General features: G+C 40.3%; 1 protein-coding gene across 5 annotated transcripts in view; it reads right to left on the bottom strand.

Annotated features, from left to right (window-relative positions):
* The window catches only part of OSBPL1A (oxysterol binding protein like 1A), a 252,855-nt gene that overhangs the window by 171,810 nt on the left and 62,092 nt on the right, over positions 1-18,953 (bottom strand). For all 5 annotated transcript variants that reach the window (XM_061399735.1, XM_061399734.1, XM_061399731.1 and 2 more), the window contains 2 exons: positions 15,162-15,260; positions 11,685-11,807 (listed from right to left, as the gene is read on the bottom strand). In XM_061399735.1, the coding sequence (XP_061255719.1) occupies positions 11,685-11,807; positions 15,162-15,260 (222 nt within the window). The remainder of the gene's footprint in view (positions 1-11,684; positions 11,808-15,161; positions 15,261-18,953) is intronic.

The raw sequence follows: 18,953 nt of genomic DNA, 5'->3' as shown, positions 1-18,953 counted from the left end.
ACACAACTGTATCAATTACTTCTAATAACTCATTACACAATATATATCTGAGATTTGATTTATTCACACTTAGTAGGCTTGTTAAATTCATCGAGAAATTATAAAATGCACTCATTAAGAATATCTTTTAGAAATTGTTTTTGTTTGAAAAAATCCAGATGGTAGTAACATTTGGAAACCACAACCGGATTTTCATTCAGCAAATCTAAGTGAGCACAGCCCCCACATAATCAGACCAGCAGGACATTTTTTCAGTCAGTGAAAGCTTATAAAAATAAGGTAAAGCAGTCTTCCGTGTAATCGGAAATTTCTACATATTTAGATCCCTAAAAGAAAAACAGAGTTTCATGATGTAAACTGCATCCCATCTTAGTATAGATTTGTAAGTCCAAAAATGAAAAATCAGATAAATCTGTAATTCTGAAATAAGTTTTTTTTAGTTTCCCTTTAAAGGAAACTAAGAAGCAAGAATAAGAAGCAAGAAAATAATCATTGTAAAGTTGGTTGGTTATGGCAATAAGAAAATATTCTGAGAACCTTGAGCTTATCAAGATTATCATACTGTTGTAGGTTGAGTAATACATTAAGCCTATGAATTCTTCTCTGGTTGCTCAGTGGTAAAGAATCTGTCTGCCAAGCAGAAGACCAGGGTTTGATCCCTGGATTGAGAAGATCCCCTAGAGAAGGAAATGCCAATCCATTCCAGTATTCTTACCTGGAGAATCCCATGGACAGAGGAGCCTGGTGGGCTACTGTCCAAGGTGCAGCAGAGAGTCGGGCATGACTGAGCACGCACGCATGAATCTTCTCTACTTTGTACTCCTAACATCAACTGGCTCATCACCCAACATTTTTACTCCCCCTAAATCAGACCTACGTGCCAAGGTGATACAGGTATGCATGCTCCCCACCTGATAAATCTTTCAGTGGTTCAACTCAGCTCAACCCCAGCGGAATTAATCACGGTACCACATTCGTGACAGGCAATGTTCTCTTTAAAATGTACATTACTCCATTTTGAGAGCTCCAACAACATAAAAATGTGGTTCATTTTTTGCAGGGGAGGGAGATAGGAAGAATACCTACACTGTGCCAATACCTTTCTGTGCCACCACAGAAACAGAAACGATATGCTGGGTAATTCTTTCAGACACAGTCTTTAAATACACATTTAAGGCAAGAAAAAAGTCGATCAGGGGCCACTGAAAACATGTACCACACAACCAAATGTATCACTCATAATTTATTTATAGAAAATTGTCATTTCACTCTATACATATTTAATACCCCTACCCATGCGCATCAATACTACTGTTTTCTGTCTCTTTTTTTTCTATGCTGAAAAGTTAGCTGGGTGCACAAAAGCAAACAAGAGCTTCATTTGCAGACTGTGAATCTATAATCATAGTTCCTGTGGTTACAATTAAAGACAAGAAACATTCTCCTGCATCATCCTCAAATACTTGAACTATATTCATCATCCTTCAGCATCTCTAACAGTAAAAATCTTACCCTGATCCACAATTTACTTAAGAGTTACACAGTAGGTAAGCTGGAGAAGATTCCATCTACACATGCTGTTTCATAGTTGTATACAAATAGGTATCTGCTATTCTAAACAATTAATGTCGTTTAATTGATGCTAAGAAGCAGCAGTAGTTATAAACACAATTTTTAAAAATCCACATTCTCCAATTTGTTATCAGTTCCTCTTAGTGGCTACTGGTTGCAGTACAAAAATCGGAAAATCTAATAGTGTGTGTGCACTCAGTCTCAGTCATGTCCGACTCTTCGCCACCCCCATAGACTGTAGCCCACATCTGTCCATGGAATTCTCCAGGCAGGAATACTGGAGTGGGTTGCCATTTCCTTCTCCAGGGGATCTTTCCGACCCAGGGATCGAGCCCGGGTTTCCTGCATTGTAGGCAGATTCTTTACCGTCGGAGCCACCAGGGATTGAGGAAGGTTAATGTTCATTCGTTCATCGCAGAGCCCAGCGTGGTGTCTCACTGACTTCATGCCACGCACCTTATGTCGGGGACTCCTTAGGTTTCCATTTTTATTGACCCTACTTAAATGAGCTCCCATGCAAGCAGTATTCTAATAGCTGAAGTGTGACAGTATTTTATACCCAGGATACCTGGGCACAGAGCCCAAGAACAGGAGCACACCCACAGACCTCAGCCACAGAGGGTGGCAGACGCCCGGGTGAGCAGCTGGGCCCCACGCAGGTCTCCTGCTGCTACTTCTTCCCATCCAGAGTTCTGCTGTTGGTTTTAAGTTGATGTTAAACTGCTTTGTCCATCCTGACATAGGAGACAGTTCAAAACTGTGTATCAAAGGAGTAGGTATCTACGGAGGAGTGGCTGGGATAGCAGAGAGGTCATGAATTTCAGCCTATTTGCCACATACAGACAATCCCATAGTTGGTTAATTGAGAGCTGAAGCATAAGCAGATATAAATTACTATATATAAAATAAAAAATAAGGTCCTACTGTACAGCACAGGCAACTATATTCAATATCCTATATTAAACCATAATGGAAAACAGTAAGAAAAAGTATGTATGGATAACTGAATCACTGATGTATACCAGAAACTAACACAACACTGTAAATCAATTACACCTCAATTTTTAAAAAGGATCAAAGCAGACTGCCTTCCAACATCGATAAAAAGAAACTACTGATAAACACAACATTGTGGGTGAACGATGATAGCCACCAGAGACATATGGTGTGATTCCATGTAGCTGGAATCCTAGAGTGGACAAAGCTGACAAAGACCATGATGACAGAGCAGCTCAGTGGCTGCCCGAGACGGTGTAGAGAGCACTGTCTGGAAGGGGAATGGAGATCTTTTTGCGGTGATGAAAACATTCCACACCTGGATAGGAGGGACGGCTGCACAGGGTATTTGTCAAAACATATCAAACTTAAGACACTACAATGCCCTCATTTTATTACATAAAAATTGTACCTCAATAACATTAAACTTTAAAAATATTGGATTGTAGAATCCAGATAACCTTCCTCTGCAGACAACAGCCAGCATCCTGAGCCCTGGAGCCCCATACTCATCTCCAAACTTTCCAAACTCCAGCCAAATCCACTTCAAGGATAACTTCATACTCCATATATATATATATGGAGTGTATATATATATATGCTTGATTTCTTGTATGGGTACCACTCTATCAGCTTTGAGCTGATGTACACTCATCTTCCTGCATTCACTTTAATTAGGAATCATTTACTCTTCAGTCAAGAAAGTCTGATATCACTTTCTCATATGTTTAAAATTTAGCATCATCTGTTCATTACTTCTTATAACACAGGTATAGTTCAGAGCCTGTAAGAATCAAGAGATCCTCAATGAATAAAACCCCCGCTATCCTAGTGCCACCCCAAATGTAAGCACCCATCCCAGTTTGATCCAAAAGAACTTTCTATGATGATGGAAACACTCTATATCTGCATTGTCCAAGGTGACAGCCACATGTGACTATTGAGCACTTTCTCAGTTAAGTCACTCAGTCATGTCTGACTCTTTGTGACCCCATGGACTGCAGCATGACAGGCCTCCCTGCCCATTACCAACTCCCGGAGATTGCTCAAGCTCATGTCCATCGAGTCAGTGATACCATCCAACCATCTCATACTCTCTTGTCCCCTTCTCCCGCCTTCAATCGATCCCAGCATCAGGGTCTCTTCAAATGAGTCGGCTCTTCGCATTAGGTGAGCAAAGTATTGGAGTTTCAGCTTCAGCATCAGTCCTTCCAATGAATATTCAGGACTGATTTCCTTTAAGATGGACTGGTTGGATCTCCTGGCAGTCCAAGGGACTCTCCAGAGTCTTCTCCAGCACCACAGTTCAAAAGCATCAATTCTTCGGTGCTCAGCCTTCTTCACAGTCCAACTCTCATATTCATACATGACCACTGGAAAAACCATAGCCTTGACTAGACAGACCTTAGTTGGCAAAGTAACGTCTCTGCTATTTAATATGCTGTCTAGGTTGGTCATAGCTTTTCTTCCAAGGAGCAAGTGTCGTTAATTTCATGGCTGCAGTCACCATCTGTAGTGATTTTGGAGCACAGAAAAATAAAGTCTCTCACTGTTTCCATTGTTTCTCCATCTATTTGTCATGAACTGATGGGACCGGATGCCATGATTTCAGTTTTTTGAATGTTGAGTTTTAAGCCAACTTTTTCACTCTCCTTTTTCACTTTCATCAAGAGGCTCTTTAGTTTTTCTTCAATTTCTGCCATAAGGGTGGTGTCATTTGCATATCTGAAGTTATTGATATTTCTCCTGGCAATCTTGACTCCAGTTTGTGCTTCATCCAGACTGGCATTTCACATGATGTACTCTGAATAGAAGTTAAATAAGCAGGGTAACAATATACAGCCTTGACGCACTCCTTTCCCAATTTGGAACCAGTCTGTTGTTCCATGTCCAGTTCCAACTGTTGCCTCTTGACCTGCATACAGATTTCTCAGGAGACAGGTAAGGTGGTCTGGTATTCGCATCTCTTTAAGAATTTTCCACAGTTTATTATAATCCACACAATCAAAGGGTTTGGCATAGTCAATAAAGCAGAAATGGATGTTTTTCTGGAACTCTCTTGCTTTTTTGATGATCCAGCAGATGTTGGCAATTTGATTACTGGATGCTCTGCCTTTTCTAAATCCAGCTTGAACATCTGGAAGTTCATGGTTCACATACTGTTGAAGCCTGGTCTAGAGAATTTTGAGCATTACTTTTCTAGTGTGTGAGATGAGTGCAATTGTGTGGTAGTTTGAGCATTATTTGGCATTGCCTTTCTTAGGGATTGGAATGAAAACTGACCTTTTCCAGACCTGTGGCCACTGCTGAGTTTTCCAAATTTGCTGGCATATTGAGTGTAGCACTTTCACAGCATCATCTTTTAAGATTTGAAATAGTTCAGCTGAAATTCCATCACCTCCACTAGCTTTGTTCATAGTGATGTTTCCTAAGGCCCACTTAACTTTGTATTCCAGGATATCTGGCTCTAGGTGAGTGTTCACACCATTGTGGTTATCTGGGTCATGAAGAAGTTTATCTGGGTCATGTACATCTATTTTGTATAGTTCTTCTGTGTATTCTTGCCACCTCTTCTTAATATCTTCTGCTTCTGGTAGGTCCATACAATTTCTGTCCTTTATCGAGCCCATCGCTGCATGAAATGTTCCCTTGGTATCTCTAATTTTCTTGAAGAAATCTCTAGTCTTTCCCATTCTATTGTTTTCCTCTATTTCTTTGCATTGATCAATGAGGAAGGCTTTCTTATCTCTCCCTGCTATTCTTTGGAACTCTGCATTCAAATGAGTATATCTTTCCTTTTCTCCTTTGCCTTTCACTTCTCTTCTTTTCTCTTCTTTTCCAGATAATAACGATGGTGTGATCACTGACCTAAAGCCAGACATCCTGGAATGTGAAGTCAAGTGGGCCTTAGAAAGCACCACTACGAACAAAGCTAGTGGAGGTGATGGAATTCCAGTTGAGCTGTTCCAAATCCCAAAAGATGATGCTGTGAAAGTGCTGCACTCAATATGCCAGCAAATTTGGAAAACTCAGCAGTGGCCACAGGACTGGAAAAGGTCAGTTTTCGTTCCAATCCCAAAGAAAGGCAATGCCAAAAAATGCTCAAACTACCACACAATTGCACTCATCTCACACGCTAATAAAGTAATGCTCAAAATTCTCCAAGCCAGGCTTCAGCAATATGTGAACCATGAACTTCCAGATGTTCAAGCTGGTTTTAGAAAAGGCAGAGGAACCAGAGATTAAATTGCTAACATCCGCTGGATCATGGAAAAAGCAAGAGAGTTCCAGAAAAACATCTATTTCTGCTTTATTGACTATGCCAAAGCCTTTGACTGTGTGGATCACAAGAAACTGTGGAAAATTCTGAAAGAGATGGGAATACCAGACCACCTGATCTGCCTCTTGAGAAATCTGTATGCAGGTCAGGAAGCAACAGTTAGAACTGGACATGGAACAACAGACTGGTTCCAAATAGGAAAAGGAGTATGTCAAGGTTGTATATTGTCACCCTATTTAACTTATATGCAGAGTACATCATGAGAAATGCTGGGCTGGAAGAAGCACAAGCTGGAATCAAGATTGCCAGGAGAAATATCAATAACCTCAGATATGCAGATGACATCACTCTTATGGCAGAAAGTGAAGAGGAACTAAAAAGCCTCTTGATGAAGGTGCAAGTGGAGAGTGAAAAAGTTGGCTTAAAGCTCAACATTTAGAAAACGAAGATTATGGCATCTGGTCCCACCACTTCATGGGAAATAGATGGGGAAACAGTGGAAACAGTGTCAGACTTTATTTTTCTGGGCTCCAAAATCACTGCAGATGGTGACTGCAGCCATGAAATTAAAAGACACTTGCTCCTTGGAAGGAAAGTGATGACCAACTTAGACAGCATATTCAAAAGCAGAGACATTACTTTGCCAACAAAGGTCTGTCTAGTCAAGGCTATGGTTTTTCCTGTGTTCATGTATGGATGTGAGAGTTGGACTGTGAAGAAGGCTGAGCGCCAAAGAATTGATGCTTTTGAACTGTGGTGTTGGAGAAGACTCTTGAGAGTCCCTGGGACTGCAAGGAGATCCAACCAGTCCATTCTAAAAGAGATCAACCCTGGGATTTCTTTGGAAGGAATGATGCTAAAGCTGAAACTCCAGTACTTTGGCCACCTCATGCAAAGAGTTGACTCATTGGAGGAGACTCTGATGCTGGGAGGGATTGGGGGCAAGAGGAGAAGGGGACGACAGAGGATGAGATGGCTGGATGGCATCACTGACTCGATGGACATGAATCTCAGTGAACTCCGGGAGTTTGTGATGGACAGGGAGGCCTGGTGTGCTGCAATTCATGGGGTTGCAAAGAGTCGGACACGACTGACCGACTGATCTCTTTCATCTCTCTCTCTCCTTTTCTCAGCTATTTTAAGGCCTCCTAGGACAACCATTTTGCCTTTTTGCATATCTTTTTCTTGGGGATGGTCTTGATCCCTGACTCCTGTACAATGTCACAAACCTCCTTCCATTGTTCTTCAGGTTGTCTATCAGATCTTATCCCTTGAATCTATTTCTCACTTCCACTGTACAATCAGAAGGGATTTGATTTAGATCATACCTGAATGGTATAGTGGTTTTCCCTACTTTCTTCAATTTCAGTTTGAATGTGGCAATAAGGAGTTCATGATCTGAGCCACAGTCAGCTCCCGGTCTTGTTTTTGCTGACTGTATAGAGCTTCTCCATCTTTGGCTGCAAAGAATATAATCAATCTGATTTCAGTGTTGAACATCTGGTGATGTCCATGTGTAGAGTCTTCTCTTGTGTTGTTGGGAGAGAGTGTTTGCTATGACCAGTGCGTTCTCTTAGCAAAACTCTATTAGCTTTTGCCCTGCTTCATTCTGTACTCCAAGGCCAAATTTGCCTATTACTCCAGGTGTTTCTGGACTTCCTACTTTTGCATTCCAGTCCCCTATAATGAAAAGGACATCTTTTTTGGGTGTGTGTTCTAAAAGGTCTTGTAGGTCTTCATAGAACTGTTCAGCTTCTTCAGCATTACTGGTTGGAGGACAAACTTGGATTACTGTGACACTGAATGGTTTGCCTTGGAAATGAAAAGAGATCATTCTGTCGTTTTTGAGATTGCATCCAAGTACCACATTTAGCTTGCAAGATGGTGGAGAGAAGGACGTGTGCTCATCTTCTCTTGAGAAAACTCCAAAATTACAACTCACTGCTGAACAACCACTGACAGAAGAATGTTGGATCCCAGCAAAAAAAGATACCCAAGTCCAAGGGCAAAGGAGAAGCCCCAGCAAGACAGTAGGAGGAGCAAAATCGCATTTAGAAAACCCTATACCTGCCAGAGATGCTCGGAGGGCTCAAACAAAACCTTATGCGCACCAGGAGACTCCATAGAGACTGAGCCAGATCTGCCTTTGAGTGTTTGAGTGTCTCCTGCGGAGGTACAGGTCAGCAATGGTCTGCCGCAGGGGCAGGAGCTCCGGGTGCAACAGACCTGGGTACGGCATAAGCCCTCTTGGAGGAGGTCACCATTAACCCCCTCCACAGAGCCACCAGAACTTACACAGGACTGGGGAAACAGACTGTTGGGGAAACAAAACCTTGTGCGCACTAGGACCCAAGAGAAAGGCACAGGGACTCCACAAGAGACTGACCCAGACTTGCCCGTGAGTGTCCAGGAGTCTCCAGCAGAGGTGTGGATTGGCAGTGGCCTGCTGCAGGGTTCGGGGCACTGGGTGTGGCAGTGTGTGCTTGGGACCTTTTGAAGGAGGTCACCATTATCTTCATTACCTCCACCACAGTTTGGCCTCAGGTCAAACAACAGGGAGGGAACATAGCCCTGTCCATCAACAGAAAATTGGATTAAAGATTTATGGAGCATGGCCTCGCCCATCAGAACAAGATCCAGTTTCCCCCTCAGTCAGTCTCTTCCATCAGGAAGTTTCCATAAGCCTCTTATCCTTCTCCATTAGAGGGCAGACAGAATGAAAACCACAACCACAGAAAACTAATCAAACTGATCACATGGACCACAGCCTTGTCTAACTCAATGAAAGTATGAGCCATGCTGTATAGGGCCATCCAAGACGGACAGGTCATGGTGGAGAGTTCTGACAAAACAGGGTCCACTGGAGAAGGGAATGGCAAACCACTTCAGTGTTCTTGCCTTGAGAACCCCATGAACAGTATGAAAAGGCAAAAGACAGGACACTCAAAGATGAACTCCCCAGTTTGGTAGGTGCCCAATATGCTACTGGAAAACAGAGGAGAAGTAACTCCAGAAAGAATGAAGAGACAGAGCCAAAGCAAAAACAACACCCAGCTGTGGATGTGACTGGTGATGGAAGTCAAGTCTGATGCTGTAATGAATACTGCATAGGAACCTGGAATGTTAGGTCCATGAATCAAGGTAAATTGGAAGTGGTCAAACAGAAGATAACAAGAGTGAACATCAACATTTTAAGAATCAGGGAACTAAAATGGATTGGAATGGGTGAATTTAACTCAGATGACCATTATGTCTACTACTGTGGGCAAGAATCCCTTAGAAGAAAGGGAGTAGCCCTCATAGTCAACAAAAGAGTCCAAAATGCTGAGCGCTTGAAACGTGGCTAATTAAAATAAGGAACTAGGACTTCTCCCGTAGCTTAGTGTAAAGGATCCACCCGCCAATGCAGGAGACACAGGTTAGACTGCAGGTCACAGAAGACCCCACATGTTAAGGAGCGACTAAGCCCATGTGCCACAACTGCTGAGCTTGTGCTTTAAAGACCGGGAACTGCGACTACTGAAGCCTGCGTGCCCTGGAGCCTGTGCTCCGCCATGAGAGAAGTCACACAGTGAAAGCTGGCCCTCTGCAGCCAGACAGTAGCCCCCGCCTGCTACAACTAGAGCAATGAAGACCCAGCACAGCTACAAAAATTAAACTAAAAAAAAAAGTTACTGGATTTTTCATTTAACTCTAATTCATTTAAATGTAAATAGTCACATGTATCTAGCAGCAATCATATTAGACAGTAGAGTTCTATACCAACACCTGCTTGAATTTCTCTTCCAGTTTTTATTTCTGAAATATTTTCAAGTTGCCATGAAGGCAATAACTGTAAGGCCAATATTTTTATGATCTGTCTTACACTTTTCTCCCCGTAGGCCAAACCTCAAGACAGTGACAGACTGAGGGCTCAGACAAAATGTTTTAAGTTTCTGAAGGCCCCTCCCTGAAGAGGTACAATGGGACCAAGAGCATCATACGACACAGTCACTCTGTGGACACTCCCCTATCCCCCCCAATTTCTTCTAAGTCCACTTACTCGTTCAAAAGCATGTTGAGGGAATGAGGTTAATTTTTGTTAATTCAGGTAGTTGCAGAACATTCCAGTCCGAGAGTTCCTCATTTCCTTTAGAAAGCCTATAGACATCTAGAATAGACCTATTTCACAAATTGGTCCCAGTATTTCTCTGCAGCCTAAGAGTCCAAGGACTGAGGGTGTTCTGGAGCCGGTCTACCACAAGCTACAAGTCAGGCTCGTGTCAGATTTTACCTTTTCTGACCAACCTCCAGAAACTGAGACAGAGGAAAGCACTCAACTTCTGCTAGAAAGAGATAAGTGTAAACCTGCAAAACCTCAAGTACTTAACACTGGCTGAAACTCTCACCGACTTCAGGTGCTGTAAAATCTACAAGGCAAAAACCTCATGAGTTTAAAGTTAATGTAAGAACTCAATATTCAACTAAGGAATAAAAGGTACAGTTGTGCTTGATAACTCTAAAATTTGAAAATGAAGCTAAAGAAGAAACATTTCCTCAAGGAAGTTTTTTTTTTAATGATATGCAACTTAGTATGCTTATATTTTACCTGTAGCTTCCATTAAAAAGGTCTTAAAATTACCATAATCCTGGGAAAGAAGTTGTCATGCCTTGTAAGCCCTTCCAGGTTTTATTATTTACCCTTTTGTTGAAGGTACATAAATAGGGAAGGATTTTTCACTTAAGGAACACTGATTAAAAGTTAAAATATTTTAGCACAGTTTTATTTTTTACTGCCTAACATGACTTTGGCTATAAATATTTAAACCTTCTTTATTTGAAGAGTTTTAATGTTATTTAGATGTTACATGTTACTTTTGCAAAGTTCACCAATCTGAAAATTATGTTTATGGTTGTCATTTTACATATTCGACTTTAAAAGAGAAGGGGTGCTGGTAAGGCAACAGTTAACTTCTGGGGAATGTCTTCAACAAACATGGAAGGGCTCAAATTTTTTCATGTTCCATAATAAGATTAGGGATTCAAAATATCTGAATCTCTTATTTTAAGCTGATAGATCCTTAAGTCAATAAAACTCCTTAGATATTAGTAAACTTAAACTCACTAAAGTTGTTGACATAGAAACATTCAAATTCTCCAATAAATTCATTTCATTTAAAAAAGGATTAAATTGCGTAGGCAAATTCACATGTTCTGATATAATTATTTAAATCAAAACACATTATCCTTTTGTAGTTCTAATTCTTCCAAACCCATTCATTCAAAAGGTACAGCCACAAAACTGATGCCAAGAAAAAAGATACCTATCTCAATTACTTATGTTGGTATGTCTCTGTGGATGAGGCATTGATGTCACTTCAGATGAGGGCCTCTCCATTCATCACTGATGCTTTAACCTTACCTCTAATCAAGGAAGTTAGAGATTACACATGCTTTTAAATGAAACTACAGTCCAGGGAAGGTATCACTATGGTTGCATTATTTAAACTCTGAAATATATAGTGAAGTCATAAAGGGCAGTAAGGCAAGCAATGCATGTCTCCCCTCCTGGCAGCAGTTTTCAAAGAGAATGACAATCTGATCACAGCATAAACATGTTAACCAAAAAATATATACGTAGGCACATGCCTATCATTACAGCCTATTTACAGAGATATTTGATCATTATTACCATAAGAGAGACAGTATAAGTAGCAGAAGAATATTACTAAAAGAGTAATACTATTTGCATTCTGGACAGAAATCTAAATTCAAAACCTCATATTAAGAAAAATATTCTTAGTAAAACCTGAGTGATAGAGTTAGCTGTACAGGTCAAGTTACATTTTCTACTTACCTCTAAGGATTCCTTCAAGTCTACAGCAGAAACTGCATCGTCTTCTTCATCATCAGTCACTTGGTCTTGGGAACAGTAGTGTGTGCTGTAAGCAGAATGCTCTTCTATTGCTTCCAGCCAGTCCTGAGATAATCCAAGGATTTAAACAGGTGAAATACACTTTTAACTCGAAACACGTATTATGACAACAACCTGAAAAGCATAAAATTTACATGGAGGAAAAAAAATGTTATGGCTTCAAAAAAACAAAGCAGAATATACCCAACAATGAAGTAATGATGCATGTCTCTCGTTTATAACATGTCTAGATAAAAAATTTTCCCAATCCTTTAAAAAACATCATCTGTAAGTTTGCATATTCATTCATATTAATACTGAAACACATTACAAAAACAAAACAATGGGTGGAGAATTTTTCACTTAAGAATTATAGGTTCTCAACCCTGTTGAGTAAGTTATTGCATAATAATACGTCTAGCAACAATTTACTAAGCTGCCTTAAGCACAAGAAATTCAGATCATTTTGAGAGAGCCAAAAATTGCCCTGATGTTTTTTGTTGTTGTTGTTAAGTATCTTTTTTTATTTTTTTTAAGGTACTTTGATTTTATTTTTAAACTTTACAATATTGTATTGGTTCTGCCATATATCGAAATGAGTCTGCCACAGGCATACATGTGTTCCCCATCCTGAACCCTCCTCCCTCCCCATACCATCCCTCTGGGTCATCCCAGTGCACCAGCCTCAAGCATCCAGTATCGTGCATCGAACCTGGACTGGCAACTCGTTTCATACATGATATTATACATATTTCAATGCCATTCTCCCAAATCATCCCACCCTCTCCCTCTCCCACAGAGTCCAAAAGACTGTTTTATACATCAGTGTCTCTTTTGCTGTCTCATATACAGGGTTATTGTTACCATCTTTCTAAATTCCATATATATGTGTTAGTATACTGTATTGGTGTTTTTCTTTCTGGCTTACTTCACTCTGTATAATAGGCTCCAGTTTCATCCACCTCATTAGAACTGATTTAAATGTATTCTTTTTAATGGCTGAGTAATACTCCATTGTGTACATATACCATAGCTTTCTTATCCATTCATCTGCTGATGGAGATCTAGGTTGCTTCCATGTCCTGGCTATTATAAACAGCGCTGTGATGAACATTGGGGTACACGTGTCTCTTTCAATTCTGGTTTCCTCAGTGTGTATGCCCAGCAGTGGGATTGCTGGATCATAAGGCAGTTCTATTTCCAGTTTTTTAAGGAATCAGTTCAGTTCAGTCATTCAGTCGTGTCTGACTCTTTGCGACCCCATGAAGTGCAGCACCCCAGGCCTCCCTGTCCATCACCATCTCCCGGAGTTCACTCAGACTCACGTCCATCGAGTCAGTGATGCCATCCAGCCATCTCATCCTCTGTCGTCCCCTTTTCCTCCTGTCCCCAATCCCTCCCAGCATCAGTCTTTTTCAATGAGTCAACTCTTTGCATGAGGTGGCCAAAGTACTGGAGTTTCAGCTTTAGCATCATTCCTTCCAAAGAAATCCCAGGGCTGATCTCCTTTAGAATGGACTGGTTGGATCTCCTCGCAGTCCAAGGGACTCTCCAGAGTCTTCTCCAACACCACAGTTCAAAAGCATCCATTCTTCAGCACTCAGCTTTCTTCATAGTCCAACTCCCACATCCATACATGACCACTGGAAAAACCATAGCCTTGACTAGATGGACCTTTGTTGGCAAAGTAATGTCTCTGCTTTTCAATATGTTACCTAGGTTGGTCATAACTTCTCTTCCAAGGAGTAAGCGTCTTTTAATTTCATGGCTTTACTGTTTTTAAAAAATCAGTGATTTACAAAAATATGGAATGTTTGCCCTAAAAATACCTACCTTCTACCTCATTTCTCACAGCATTTCTCAGGATGAAGTCTTACCCTTTTATGAAACGTTAGGACAGACATGGTTTGGATTGTTCAATGTTCTCTGCAAGGCAAAAGTTAATCATTCTGGAAACACATTTTTAGAAAAATTTTTATTTTAAATATCTATTTTTGGCTGCACAGGCTTTTTCTCCAGCAGCTGAGAGTGGGGGTACTCTCCAGTTGTGTGAGGGCTTCTTATTGTGGTGGCTTCTCTTGTTGCAGAGCACAGGCTCTAGGGCACATGGGCTCAGTAGCTAAGGCTCCTGGGCTCTAGAGCACAGGCTCAGTAGGTGTTACATAGGATCTTCCTAGCTGCTGCTGCTACTGCTGCTAAGTCACTTCAGTCATGTCCGACTCTGTGCGACCCCATAGATGGCAGCCCACCAGGCCCCGACGTCCCTGGGATTCTCCAGGCAAGAACACTGGAGTGGGTTGCCATTTCCTTCTCCAATGCATGAAAGTGAAAAGTGAAAGTGAAGGCCTCAGTTGTGTCCGAGTCTTAGCGACCCCATGGACTGCAGCCCACCAGGCTCCTCTGTCCAAGGGATTCTCCAGGCGAGAGTACTGGAGTGGGGTGCTATCGCCTTCTCCAGGATCTTCCTAGACCAGGGATCAAACCCGCGTCCCCTGCATTGGTAGGCAGATTCTTATACACTATACTACTTAGGGAAAAGTGAAAGTTGCTCAGTCATGTCTGACTCTTTGCAACCTCATGGATTATACAGTCCATGGAATTCTGGAATACAGGCCAGAATACTGGAGTGGGTAGCTGTTCCTTTCTCCAGGAGATATTCCCAACCCAAGGACTGAACCCAGGCCTCCCACATCGCAGGCAGATTCTTTACCAGCTGAGCCACAAGGGAAGCCCAACAATACTGGAGTGGGCAGCCTATCCCTTTTCCAGCGGATCTTCTCGGCCTAGGAATCGAACCAGAATCTCCTGCACTGCAGGCAGATTCTTTACCACCTGAGCTATCAGGGAAGCCCACTACTAAGAGAAGCCCCTGGAAAACAAATGCTTTTAACCCCTTACATGATTTATAAAAAAACAAGGTAAGTTTACAATACTGCCTTGATCGAAAGGAATATGCAGTCTCCATTAAATAACTACACAATGAATTTTTGTCACATCAATCCCAATTTTCTTGCTTGCTGCTATCATTCAAATTACCACAAAGAGAAGCTGAGTCTACAGTGTAATAAAGCAGAACACCTGGGCTGGAGCCAGGCTCTGTCGCTGGCCAGCTGCAGGACCGTTAAGAGGGCACTTCAATCTTACCTCGCCTATAAATTCAGGGGCAGAATGAATAATCATTTAGGCTTTTTCCTAAAACCACTAGGGGCCCTTAACTTTCACAGAAGCAAAATCTTAAAAGAAGAGAAAATACCTGCAGGTACATGTTGATAAGGAATTAATTCATAAGCCAAATTTCAAAAGTTTTATATCATCACTCCCATTAAAAAGGCATAATCAACAAGATGTTAATATTGAGCCTATTTGATATTCTTTATGTCCTTAAATGTTGTTTTATGAAAGACAAATCCATAAAATTACCTCTCTTGTCTGCTGAAGGCTGTTCTTGGGAACCCTGAAGCTATGAACAGTGTCATCGAAGCATTTAATAAAGAAGAGGCAGCTATCAGTGGATTTTACCTTGGATAAAAAGAAGTCAGTAAGACAATACCATTCATGCCCATAAAACAGAACCCTTAAATGATCTACACATAAAACCAACACTATTAACATGACAATAATACCCAAGTAAACACTTAAAATAGAAAAAAGTGATAACGTTGGGAGTATCAAATGCATTGTAGCTTATCTACATCAAGTCTGGCTTTCATATGCTTCATTACTCAAAGTAAATACTAATAATATACACTAGGTATATAGTTTTTCCCTCATCCTATTAAATATTTAGCATAGCATGCACTTGGGCTATAAAGTCCTTCAGATACCAGAGCTCCAGTTTCTTATTCATGCCACTCTCCTGAACCTTTTGTTTGATGTGAGTATAGAGAATGAACTGAGTGTAAAAGCGTGAGGAGTAGAAAAGAAGAGCTGAAGTCTGAACAAGGGCTGGCCAACTCGATGGGAGAGCACATCACCTTGCAACCAAGTTCAGCTTCCCAAGTGGCTCAGACGGTAAAGAATCCGCCTGCAATGCAGGAGACCCAGGTTGGATCCCTGGGTTGAGAAGATATTCTGGAGAAGGGAATGGCAACCCACTCCAGTATTCTGGCCTGGAGAGTCCCATGGACACAGGAGTCTGGTGGGCTACAGTCCATAGGGTAGCAAAGAGTCGGACACAACTGAGCAACTAACACTTCCAATCCTCAAGACTGTTCACTGAGGTAGCACAGTCCTGGGGGGAGACACAACAGCAGCAAGTACATACTTGGATAACAGTCTGTCTTTGGAAATTAAGAAAGCAAAGCTAGGCAGCCATGAATACCAGAGACAGTAGGGGAGTCCTCCAAAGGAAACAGAGAGATGGGATTCCCCAACTCTGTTCACATCTCTTACTGATGCACAGAAAATAGATACCAAGCAGTCGCTGAGATACCGCCTAGCTGAATGCAGACCAGAGCCACTGTATGAGAAACAGTTTACAATCAAACCTAGCCACGAAAATGATCTGAAACAATGGAAATTACCTTCAATGGAGAAAAATAATAGGATCCAGGATCTCTAGAACTTAACTTTAGTGATACAATCCAAAAAAGTGGACCACAATCTCAAAAGAAATTCTATTAAAAGGCAAAAAATGTCAGAATGGTTAACAGGGACCCAAACATATACTATCTACAAGAGACAGAAAATAAATATAAAGATATAGTAGGTGGAAAGTAGATACAAAAAGAGATACTATGTAAACAATAACCATAAGAAGGGCTGAAAGGTTATATTAATATCAAACAGAATAGATTTCAAAACAAAACACATTATTATAGGAGATAAAGATGGCCACCAGAATAGATAAAAGGGTCAATTAATCAAGAAGAAAATAATCACAAATATGCACGTGAACAATAACAATTAAATAATGCTACAAATATATCTGGAGTTTAAACACCATTCTCTCAGCAACTGACACAATGAAAAAAAAAAGTCAGCAAGACACAAAAGATCTAAACAGCACTATCAACCATCATGACTGAATGTTTATAGGACATGCCAACATGAACAAAATACATGTTATTCTCTAGTGCATTCTCCACAATAATCCATATGTAGAGTCATCAAGCAAGTCTCAATAAATTTGACAAGATGGAAATCATATAGAAAATGTGCAATGACCAAAATGAAATTATAAATCAAAAACACAATCATGAAAACTCCAATTATTTGGAAATTTAACAACACACTCCTAAACATCCATTGGTTCAAAGAAGAAATCACAACAGGAATTAAAATATATTTTGAATTGTATAGTAATTTGAATAATCTAACCTACAACCTTAAGAAACTATAAAATAGAGCAAATTAAGCCCAAAACATGGAGAAATTCTTTAAAATGAACAAAAATCAATGAAATAGCAAAAGCCTGAGAAAAATTTCGATGAAATCAAGAGAATGAAATCATAAGAAAAATTTCAATGAAATCAATCACTTCGAAAATAAAAGTGACAAAGTGCTAGGCAGATTGATCTTTGAAAAAAAGAGAAGACATAAATTACCAATATAAAAAGCAAAAGAGTGTACAACATTACCTATCACACGGACATTAAAAACACAAGGAAATATTATTACCCTAAGTTTCATAGCCAAAGGAAAAGAAAGGGACAAATTCCTTGAAAGACAAAAATAACAAACACCAAGCCAAGAAGAAATAGAAAATATGAATACCCTATAGCAACTGAACAAGTCAAATTTGTAATGACAATCCTCTCCCCACTACACATACACACACCCCCACCCCCTGGCCCTTGTGACTGCACAGGCAAATTCTAGCGAGTATTTAAGGAAGCAGTAACCTAATCCTATACAAACTCTTCTAGAAAACTGAAAAGGAACATTTTCCAGTTCATTATGTGAGACCAGATAATACCACTGGAGAAATACAAACACCACAGGAGAAATATAAACCAGTATCCATCGTGAACAAAAAAGCAAAAATTCTTAACAAAGTATTTATGAACAATATATTAAAATGGTAATATATCACAACCTCCTGAGATTTGTCCCAGAAGTGTAAGATTGATTTTAACACCCTAAAGTCTATCAATATAATCATATTAACAAAATGAGCACAACTATATGGGCATTTTGATAATATGGGAAAAGCATTTAATAAAAGTTCAACAGATTTTCAGAATGAGGACTCTCAGTTAACTAGGAAAGGAAAAAGGACTTACTCAACCAGATTAAGGGCTTTATATGTTGAAGCCCTAATCCCCAGTGAAACTACATTTGGAGATAGGGCTTTTCATAAGGTTTTAAAAGGGGTAATTAAGGTGAAATGAGATCATAAGGGTGGGATCCTAGTCCAGTATGACTGATGTCCTTACAAGGAGAGAAAGAGGAAGCAGGGATGCCTGCACACAGGGAAAAGCCATGTGAGGACACAGCAAGAAGGCCGCCACCTACAAGCCAAGGAGAAATGCCTCGGGAGAAACAGATGCCTCAATGTCAGAGCTAAAACTGTAAAATCCTTGTAAGAAAACATGGGAAGAAAGTTTCATGGCCCTGGACTTAGAAGTGGCTTCCTGGATGTGATACCAACAGTCCAAGTGACAAAAGAAAAAAAACATAAATTAGACTACACAAAAAATGAAAACGTCTATGCAAAGAACATTATTAGCAGAGTGAAAAGACAACCTATGAAATTGGAGAAAATACTGCAAATATTTAAATAAAAAAATAAATATTAAAAAAAATGTTCCTGATAAGGAGAAAATATCTGGAATAGACAAAGAACTCCTATAACTCAACACCAACAAGGAAAAAAAAAAAATCCTGATTAAAAAATGGGCAAGAGAATTAAACAGGCATTTCTCCAAAGACAATATACAAGTGGTCAATAAGTACATGGAAAGATGGTCAATGTCACTAACAATCAAGGCAATGAAATCAAACTATAGTTAGATGCCATTTCATACCTACTCGAATGGCAAAGAAACAAAACCCTCTGAAATAAGGGTTGCAGTGAGGATGTGGGGAAAGTGGAGCAGTGTTGATACGAATGTAAAATGGCGCAGGTGCTATGGAAAACAGTACCGAAGTTCCTTAAAAAATGAAAAATAGAATCACCACATGACCCACCAATTCCACACCGAGGTTTACATCCAAAAGAAATGAAAGCATTTGATGAGACATTTTCACACTCATGTTTATAGCAGCAGT

The sequence above is a fragment of the Bos javanicus genome, chromosome 24 (genome assembly GCF_032452875.1).
Source record: "Bos javanicus breed banteng chromosome 24, ARS-OSU_banteng_1.0, whole genome shotgun sequence".
Lineage (NCBI taxonomy): Eukaryota > Metazoa > Chordata > Mammalia > Artiodactyla > Bovidae > Bos > Bos javanicus.
This window is presented reverse-complemented; position numbering and strand designations above follow the sequence as displayed.